Consider the following 9,325-nt stretch of genomic DNA (forward strand, 5'->3'; position numbering starts at 1 on the left):
CAATAAATTGGCTATCTCACTTTTCTGGTTTTACTCACATTAATCTCAGGCAGTTTGTGAGCTTTAGGTATAGCATTCTTTAAAATTCTTTTTCCAGTTAGATGTTTGCTTTCATTCCTCTTTTCCAGATGACCAGTCCTCTGTGAACCCAGAGGCTTTCTCTGAATGTGTTTATCCCTAAATGACACCTGGCCTCTGTTCTGGTATCTTGTTAATAAAATGAAGTTGCTCATGCTTAGTGCTCTTCTTCCCAATCTGGAGTGCAGAAGACAATCAGGGAATGCCAGGCTTAAGGCATCGGTCTTGTACTTGGGTTTCACCTGGACACAGGGACATGGGGGCACCAGGTTTTGGGTGAGGGAGTGAGGGCTGGACTGAGTTGTCACTGGTGGATGCCCAGTGCCCCTGGAGAACCTGACCCTTCAAGAAGCAGCTTCTTGGGATTGAAACGTGACAGGACTGGTGGCATCAAGGAGGTATTGTGAACCACCAGAATATCCTAAGGCTTCTCCTGGGATATTGAGTGCCTTGTGTTGGGTGGGCAGTGAGTGGATCTTCACAGTAAAGCTAAGCCAAAGGATGGATTTGCTGATGGGAGCTCTGCAATGTCAGGGCACACAGCTGGGTCACAGTGCAAAGGTCTCAGAGGCCTTCAGTGAACAAGTGGAAAAGACCAAAAGACTGGGTGAGCAAGCAAGGTCAGGGAGCTGGGGAGAGGTGGGCAGGGGCTGAGCTGGGCTGGGCAGTGCCCAGCAGAGGGCAACAGCAGTGTCAGGGAGCAGTGGCAGCATGCAGGGGAGGGCTCCCAGCAGGGCTTGGTGCTGCAGAGCCAGGGCTGCAAGAAGGGAGCCCAGAGCTGCAGGGGCAGGAGAGAGGAGGCCGCTCTGAGCCCTTGCTGGCCTGGGCAGGGGAGGAAGGGGGCCCAGGGCATTCGTCCCCTCCCTGCAGCCTGTCAGCACGTCTGCTGAGGGCCAGAGCGGCTGCTGCAGGGGCAGGGAGCTCAGCATGGCCCTTGCAGCCCCCTGCCCTGGGCCTGCCTCTGCCCTTGGGCTCGGCCCTGGCCTTGGCTCTGCTGGCAGGAGCGCTCTTGGCACGTGCTTCCTGGCCTCCCTTCGCCTGCGCACAGCTGCTGCCCACTCCGGCTGCTGCCACAAACGTGTCCTCACAAGCAGCACCACCCCTTGGGCTGCTTCTGCTGGCCTCCCCCACCCCACTGCCTTGATTCCTTTTCTCTGCTGGGCCCCAAATCCTGCACCAAAATGCATCCCTTGGCTTTCAGCACCCTCTCCCCTGCCGTGGTGGGACGTGTTTCCATTGGGCTGTCTACCAGACAATGTAATAAATACTATGAGCAGGACTAGAAGGGTCTTTTTTCCAGCCAGGGGAAGGCGGGGAGGAAAGGGACAATTTGGTTTACTGGACTGTGTATATTTAATGGCCTGCCACAACAGACCCACAAATGTGTCAGGCTCCTCTGGACCACAGAATACCCTAATGCCATCAAGCTAGAAAGAGGTAGAACCCACCTGTATTTATGGACTGACAGGGGCATCCCAAGAGATAACTGTACTGGAGTCTACCTTGCTTGGCCTTCCACAGAATCCTTCTGTTGGGGGTTTGCTGAGGGTTGAAAAACAGCAGGTGCCAATGGCTACCATGGTGGCGCACCTGAGGTAGCGTCATGTTAACCGAGACTTCCTGATTGCCGTCCATGAGCTGGGTCATCGACTGGAGAGCCAAGGTGTAGGTGTAGAGCTTGGCAGCGTGGTTTAGTGATGGACTTGTCAGCACTAAGGTAAAGTTGCCTGACCTGGGTGACACATCCCAGAGTAGTGTCAGGCACAATGCAATTCTTTTTGCCTTCTGCATCTATAGCACAGGATGTAGGACTTTGCCTTACTCTATTGACTGGGCAGGTCTTTTCAGTTTACTCAATTTAGGTTTCTTTGTCTGGAAGGGGACAATTTCCCCAGTGAGGCCAATCTCATGGGTACAGCTACAGCCAATGAAGATATATTTCCTTTAATTTTCTTCCTGAGTTTTCCACAGAAGACCCAATAGACACTATGGATGTCCACATGTGTACTGAGATTCAGTCTGAATTTGTCAGGATCCAATGGTCATTTCAAATTTATTTTATTTTATTTTAGGTTTCATTTTATTTTAGGTTTCATTTTATTTTATTTTATTTTATTTTATTTTATTTTATTTTATTTTATTTTATTTTATTTTATTTTATTTTATTTTATTTTATTTTATTTTATTGTATACTTTAATTCTTTCCCAAGGAACCCCTGAATTGTCTTAGAAAGGGTTTCATGTTCTGGGCTGGGCTGCACTTACAGGGACAAAGACCACTGCTGGCAGTGGAGGTGTCAGACCAGGAGGCTCTGCTTTTCCTCCCGATGGAGTCCTCCAAAGAAATCACCCTGGATGAATAGCAATAGGAGAATGATGCTCAAAACTGAAATGCAACAAAATTCAGCCTTTGAAATAAGAAAATATTTTTGTTATGTGCTTTGTGAAATCTTTTCCCTTAACAACGCCATAAAAGCTCTGCAATTAGCTGCACAAGGCATGAAGGCTTGAAGAATACTATCGAAGAGATGTTAGGAGTTTCTGCATTTTAATGAGTTCCATGGTGTATTTTGGTGCTCGGTCGATGAAGTTCAGGTACTGAGAGGAGAATGATGCAACTGCTAGAGAAAGTAAAGTCAGAAGGAAAAGTTGAAGTGACTTGGAGTATTAATGGGCCCCACTGAGGGCTGTTACTAACAAAGCCTCCGTAGGAACATGTTAGGGCATATAACTGCAGGCCATGACAGCAGACAGGAAAAGGCACTGTGTTGAGAAAAGTCTTTGTTTGTTTTGGTGATACAGAAGAGCCAAGGTCTGGCCCCAGCCTCTGGAACAGGAGATCCTGCACCGCCACGTCTGGCTCAAGGCTTTTCCTGGGGTCTGTTGGATATGGTGGGCAGGGTGATGCCATGAGAAGAACAGTGGTATGACACCTCTGAGCTGCTGCTGTTGCATCCCAACCCAGCAGGCTCCTTGCGGCCTCTCAGCCAACCAGACACAAGTCACCTCAGCAGCCTCTTCCAAGCCAGGGGCCTGCTGCTGGCCTTGCAGCTTCTTGGCTAGACACAGCAAAGCCTTGTGCCTGCTGCTGTGCAGTCATGGACTCAAGCAGAAGGGACAGGACAACCCATGTTGGGGCCTTCTTTCTGTCTGGGTCTTCCTGAGTCTCTAGGCAGAGGGGATCCCCCAGTCAGCACGCCAAGCAGGTGCCTTGACTTCTCAAAAGTCAACGGTGACCTTCGACCTTCTTCAGGCAGAAGTGACCTCACAGTCCCTTTCTGTGACACATTCCTGCTGCTGCCCTATCAAGTGCAGAGACAGAAGTGACCTCGCAGTCACTGCCACAGTCACATTGTTCCTTCTGGGGCAGGAGATCCTGAGGCAGAGCTGAGCCCATCAGAGCATTCCCACCCATCTCCTCCTTGTGGTCCACAAGCTGCTCAGCTCCATGGCCCGTCACATCCATCTTTGCATGCCATGTGACTGCATTTTACCCTCACAGTTCTTGGCCTGCACCAAGGGCCAGACCCAGTATGGTACCTAAAGGTAAGGGTTAGGAAAGGGGCTGAAGATGAGGAAGTTAATGCACAGGAACAAGGGAATCAGCTGTTAGGTTCACGCATGGGATCAGGGACTAGGGCTCACCTTTCTGGGTTTGAGTTTAAAGAAAGATTTATTGGGATTATTTGGTGTTCTGCTTTGCATATCAGGTCTGTGGTTAAAGTATGGAAAAGCTTCATGATTTAGGGTTTGTTTAGTTTTTCCAATAATTGTAGGCTTAAATTGAGCATTTAAATCTAGCGTTAAGGACAGGGATCAATGTAAGCAAGAGAGTAAGTGTAAGGGAAAGAGGCTATGTGCTGAGTTTTGGCTTCAATGCATACTTTGAGATCAGGCGTAGGAGTAGTCAATTCCTGTCTGGGTGTGGAGTGGCATTTAAATTTAGGAATTAAGTTTACTTTTTGAAGCTGGGGAATAGCCTCATATAACTGTTTTATGACACGGTTACAGCAGCTTCCACATAGCATGAACCCTCTTACCTTTTACAAAATACTTAATTTCTACTGGATAATCCCCTATTCCCTCCTCCAAAACTCAAATTTCTCCTGACCAGGGCTTCTCCTGACCTCCCTATATCAGTTATATTCTTAGAGGCATCTTTCTGGTGGCTTTCATGATCTCAGAGTATCCATCACACCTCTGTTGGCTACTCTATTCCTGAAAAAAGTGGCATTTAATACACAATGGAAAAGGACACAAAAGTCCATCAGAGCACCCTGCACAATGTGCCCAGCAGCTCGGCACCATCACAAAAGTGCGGTTCCTCCCTACAAGTTTTCTTTCCAGAATGGCTCCTACGGCTCCAGGGTAAATTTACCCAGGCACTACGTTCCCCAGTCCACACCACTCTTGCCTGCAGGTCCCATGCGTCTCTCCAACCCTCCCCTCTCCTCCTGCAGTAGTGGCACCTCACCGCAGCAGGTTGGTGCATCTCCAGGCTCAGGGGTGTTTCCTGAGGGCCTGCCCCGTGTGGGGAGTGGTGGGGAGGAAGAGAGCAAGGTCATCTCCTGGGGCATGGCTGAGCACAGCCCAGCCATCCTGCACCAAGGACAGGTCCCTGCTCCCAGTCTGATGCACACGTGCAATGTGCACATTTCTCCATCATCCCAGCTTCACACAGGGACCTTCAGCCCTGTCCCAGTCACAAGATTTGGCTACTTCTCCACCCACAGACATACACTGCTTTCCATCTGGGGACTCAGGCAGGACTTTAAGGATCTGTTAAAGCCCTGGGTGTCCTTGTTTCTTACAGTTCTTTCTCCTGGCCCTCCCCACTGCACAGCACTGCCTCTCAGGTGGCACTCAGTGACCCTTCTACAAGAAGAGCCGGAGGGCAGACCCGGGAAATTACAGGCCTGTCAGTTTAACCTCAGTGCCAGGGAAGCTCATGGAGCAGATCCTCCTGAGAGTCATCACGCAGCACTTGCAGGGCAAGCAGGCGATCAGGCCCAGTCAGCATGGGTTTATGAAAGGCAGATCCTGCTTGACGAACCTGATCTCCTTCTATGACAAAGTGACGCGCTGGGTGGACGAGGGAAAGGCTGTGGATGTGGTCTACCTTGACTTCAGCAAGGCTTTTGACACCGTCTCCCACAGCATTCTCCTCAAGAAAATGGCTGCTCTTGGCTTGGACTGGCGCACGCTTCGTTGGCTTAGAAACTGGCTGGATAGCCGGGCCCAAAGAGTCGTGGTGAATGGAGCCAAGTCCAGTTGGAGGCCAGTCACTAGTGGCGTCCCCCACGGCTCGGTGGTGGGGCCGGTCCTCTTTAATATCTTCATCGATGATCTGGACGAGGGCATCGAGTGCACCCTCAGTAAGTTCGCAGATGACACCAAGTTAGGTGCGTGTGTCGATCTGCTTGAGGATAGGAAAGCTCTGCAGGAGGATCTGGATAGGCTGCACCGATGGGCTGAGGTCAACTGCATGAACTTCAACAAGGCCAAGTGCCGGGTCCTCCACCTGGGGCACAATAACCCCAAGCAGAGCTACAGGCTGGGAGATGAGTTGTTGGAGAGCTGCCAGGCAGAGAAGGACCTGGGAGTGATGGTGGATAGTCGGCTGAATATGAGCCAGCAGTGTGCTCAGGTGGCCAAGAAGGCCAACGGCATCCTGGCTTGTATTAGGAACAGTGTGACCAGCAGGGCTAGGGAGGTGATCGTTCCCCTGTACTCAGCTCTGGTGAGGCCGCACCTCGAGTACTGTGTTCAGTTTTGGGCCCCTCGCTACAAGAAGGACATCGAGGTGCTTGAGCGGGTTCAGAGAAGGGTGACGAAGCTGGTGAGGGGCCTGGAGAACAAGTCCTACGAGGAGCGGCTGAGGGAGCTGGGCTTGTTCAGCCTGGAGAAGAGGAGGCTCAGGGGCGACCTTATTGCTCTTTATAGGTACCTCAAGGGAGGCTGTAGCGAGGTGGGGGTTGGCCTGTTCTCCCACGTGCCTGGTGACAGGACGAGGGGGAATGGGCTTAAGTTGAGCCAGGGGAGTTTTAGGTTAGATGTTAGGAAGAACTTCTTTACTGAAAGGGTTGTGAGGCATTGGAACAGGCTGCCCAGGGAAGTGGTGGAGTCACCATCCCTGGAAGTCTTCAAAAGATGTTTAGATGTAGAGCTTAGGGAAATGGTTTAGTGGTGACTGTTAGCGCTAGGTCAGAGGTTGGACTCGATGATCTTGAGGTTTCTTCCAACCTAGAAAATTCTGTGATTCTGTGATCATTCTCCTGGTTATATTGGTCTAAGGTTTCTTTTTTGAAGCCCTGCATAGGTAGGAAGAACAGGAGTTTTCCTATTTCAAAACAAACAACAGGAAATCATGCTGGAATTTAAAAATAAAAAAATAAAAAATGTTCAAGTTCCTTATTTTGTTGCCTCCAGTGATGTTTACTTTACCAAAAGGATGACTGTACATGATGTATTTTTCAGTGATTTAAGTAATTTTGTTAATATTAATCCATATTGTGTTAATATTAATCCTAATCATACTAATGATAAACAATGAGGGTCTTACTAACGAAACCATTGGACAAACTGCTGAGAGATGGGCGACCTTGAACTCACTGAAACTCCAAGCAGCAACTGGGTCACTGAGAGTGGTCTGAATGATTAAACAGTAAGAGGAGGGCAAACCAGGAGAATGATGGGAAGTGCATAGGTCCAGACAGGCAGCTGGAAAGGGGACATTCAGCAGGGTCTATGTAATCAAGATGAGTTTTGTGCCTGGAAGATGAGGGAGGGAGCACACCATGATAGAAAAGCGAGGACAATGCAACTACAGGTGAACACCAGTATTTCTTCTCCTGGGATGAAAATGCATCCTGAAAAATCACATTTCTTCATGATAGAAATTACACTTCACATGAGACATTTTACAGAAATGATTGAGTCTTTTGAGCTGATGAGTTGTTGCTTTATTATTCAAGTACTGAAAAAAAAAACTGGGTATTCTGGCAGAGCTTTGCCGTCTGACCATAAGCAACCAGGGAAAACCTCCAGTGGCCCCGTTGTGTTTGAGGCACTTCTCCGGACCGGCAGATGTCAGAAAAGACCTGCAGGATACCAGAGCCCTTCGGGAAAATCAGGTGGAGCATGGTGGAGTTCCCAGGGCACCTCCACTGCCAGCAGTGGTCTTTGTCCCTGTAACTGCAGCTCAGCCCAGCACAGGAACACCCCTTCAAAGACAAACCTCTTCTTCAGTGGGTTCCTTGGATTGACCTAGATTTGAAATGGCCACTGGAAACCTGAGATACTCTCCCTTACTTAAACTAGACACTTGAACATCTGTTGATGACCTTCCTGGGTCATCTTTAGCAAACTCAGGCTGAAAAACTCAAGTATAGCATGCTTCAAATGGCTGAGGCAGGACACATCAACTTGCCCCACTTTGCAAATGGCCCCCGTCCAACTAACATTTGGAAAGCAACAAATACGGAATGACCCTGCAGGTCAATGTGCAGACTAAGGGAAAGTCACACATATTGTGCCTGAGTAGCAGAAGGCAAAAAGCATTGCATTGTGCCTCAGAATAATTAAGGAGACCTAATCCAGTTCATCCATGAGGAAAAGCAGAGAGAGAAGGATGTTGAGTTTGGCCTAACATGAAGAAGGATGTGCATCACTGGTGAAGGAACCGTCATTTGTGCCATCACCAATGTGAGTTACACAAGCATCACTGCACCTAATGGTAACCTGTCCGCCCCAGATTAGTATTCCCACAGGGCAGGGGAAAGGGAGACAACAGCCAAGGGAAACATTTGAGTGTGGAAGGTGGGGCCCAGCAGAGACAAGGAGCCAAGGCAGTTGGTTGGGGAGGCCAAGAGAAGCAGCCCAAGGGGTGGTGCTGCTTGTGAGGACACGTTTGTGGCAGCAGCCTGAGTGGGAAGCAGATATGCGCAGGCGAGGGGAGGCCAGGAAGTGCATGCCAAGAGTGTTCCTGCCAACAGAGCCAAGGCCGGGTCCAATCCAAGGGCAGAGGCTGGCCCAGGGCAGGGGGCTGCAAGGGCCATGCTGAGCTCCCTGCCCCTGCAGCAGCCGCCCTGGCCTTCAGCAGACGTGCTGACAGGCTGCAGGGAGGGGACGAATGCCCTGGGCCCCCTTCCTGCTCTGCCCAGGCCAGCAAGGGCCCAGAGCGGCCTCCTCTCCCCTGCCCCTGCAGCTCTGGGCTCCCTTGGCGCAGCCCTGGCTCTGCAGCACCAAGCCCTGCTGGGAGCCCTCCCCTGCATGCTGCCACCACTGTCTGAAAATGCTGGAATTTCTAATTATATCTATATTATTATAGGTGAATATGTTGAAAATGTGTGTATTCAAGCAGAGTCCTCACTGAATCCCTTAGTTCCTTGTTCCTCATGCTGTAGATAAGAGGGTTCACTGCTGAAGGCACCACTGAGTACAGAAATGACACTACCATATCCAGGGATGGGAAAGAGATGTCTGGGGGTTTCAGGTAGGCAAAAATGCCAGTGCTGACCATCAGGGAGACAACAGCCAGGTGAGGGAGGCACGTGGAAAAGGCTTTGTGTTGGCCCTGCTTAGAGGGCATTCTCAGCACTGCCCTGAGAATCTGAATATAAGAAATAACAATGAAAATGGAACAACCAAATAATACTGAAATACTTATTACAAGTGCACCAAATTCCCTTTGATAGGCACCTGAGCAGGAGAGCTTGAGAATGTGGGGGATTTCACAGAAGAACTGGTCCACAACATTGCCTTGGCAGAGGGGCAGGGAAAATGTGTCGGCCGTGTGCAGGACAGCATTGAGAAAGCCACTGCCCCAGGCAGCTGCTGCCATCTGGGCACAAGCTCTGCTGCCCAGGAGGCTCCCGTAGTGCAGGGGCTTGCAGATGGCAACGTAGCGGTCATAGGCCATGACTGTGAGGAGGCAATACTCAGCTACAACAAAGAAGAGTGAAAAGAGTATTTGTGCAATACATCCTTGATAGGAGATGGCCCTGGTGTCCCAGAGGGCATTGGCCATGGCTTTGGGCAGAGTGGTGGAGATGCAGCCCAGGTCGAGGAGGGCGAGGTTGAGGAGGAAGAAGTACATGGGGGTGTGGAGGCGGTGGTCGCAGGCTATGGCTGTGAGGATGAGGCCGTTGCCCAGGAGGGCAGCCAGGTAGATGCCCAGGAAGAGCGTGAAGTGCAGGAGCTGCAGCTCACGCGTGTCTGCAAATGCCAGCAGGAGGAACTCGGTCAT

The 9,325-nt window shown here is 50.3% G+C and overlaps 1 protein-coding gene across 1 annotated transcript; it reads right to left on the bottom strand.

Annotated features, from left to right (window-relative positions):
- Positions 1-3,969: 3,969 nt before the first annotated feature.
- Positions 3,970-9,325, bottom strand: LOC309888248 (olfactory receptor 14C36-like; the record flags this gene model as incomplete). The annotated part of the gene is made up of 2 exons (XM_082780486.1): positions 3,970-3,996; positions 8,450-9,325. The coding sequence occupies 2 exons, from the start codon at positions 9,323-9,325 to the stop codon at positions 3,970-3,972; spliced, it is 903 nt and encodes a 300-aa protein (XP_082636612.1).

Source organism: Aythya marila, assembly GCF_965140915.1.
Source record: "Aythya marila genome assembly, chromosome: 28".
Lineage (NCBI taxonomy): Eukaryota > Metazoa > Chordata > Aves > Anseriformes > Anatidae > Aythya > Aythya marila.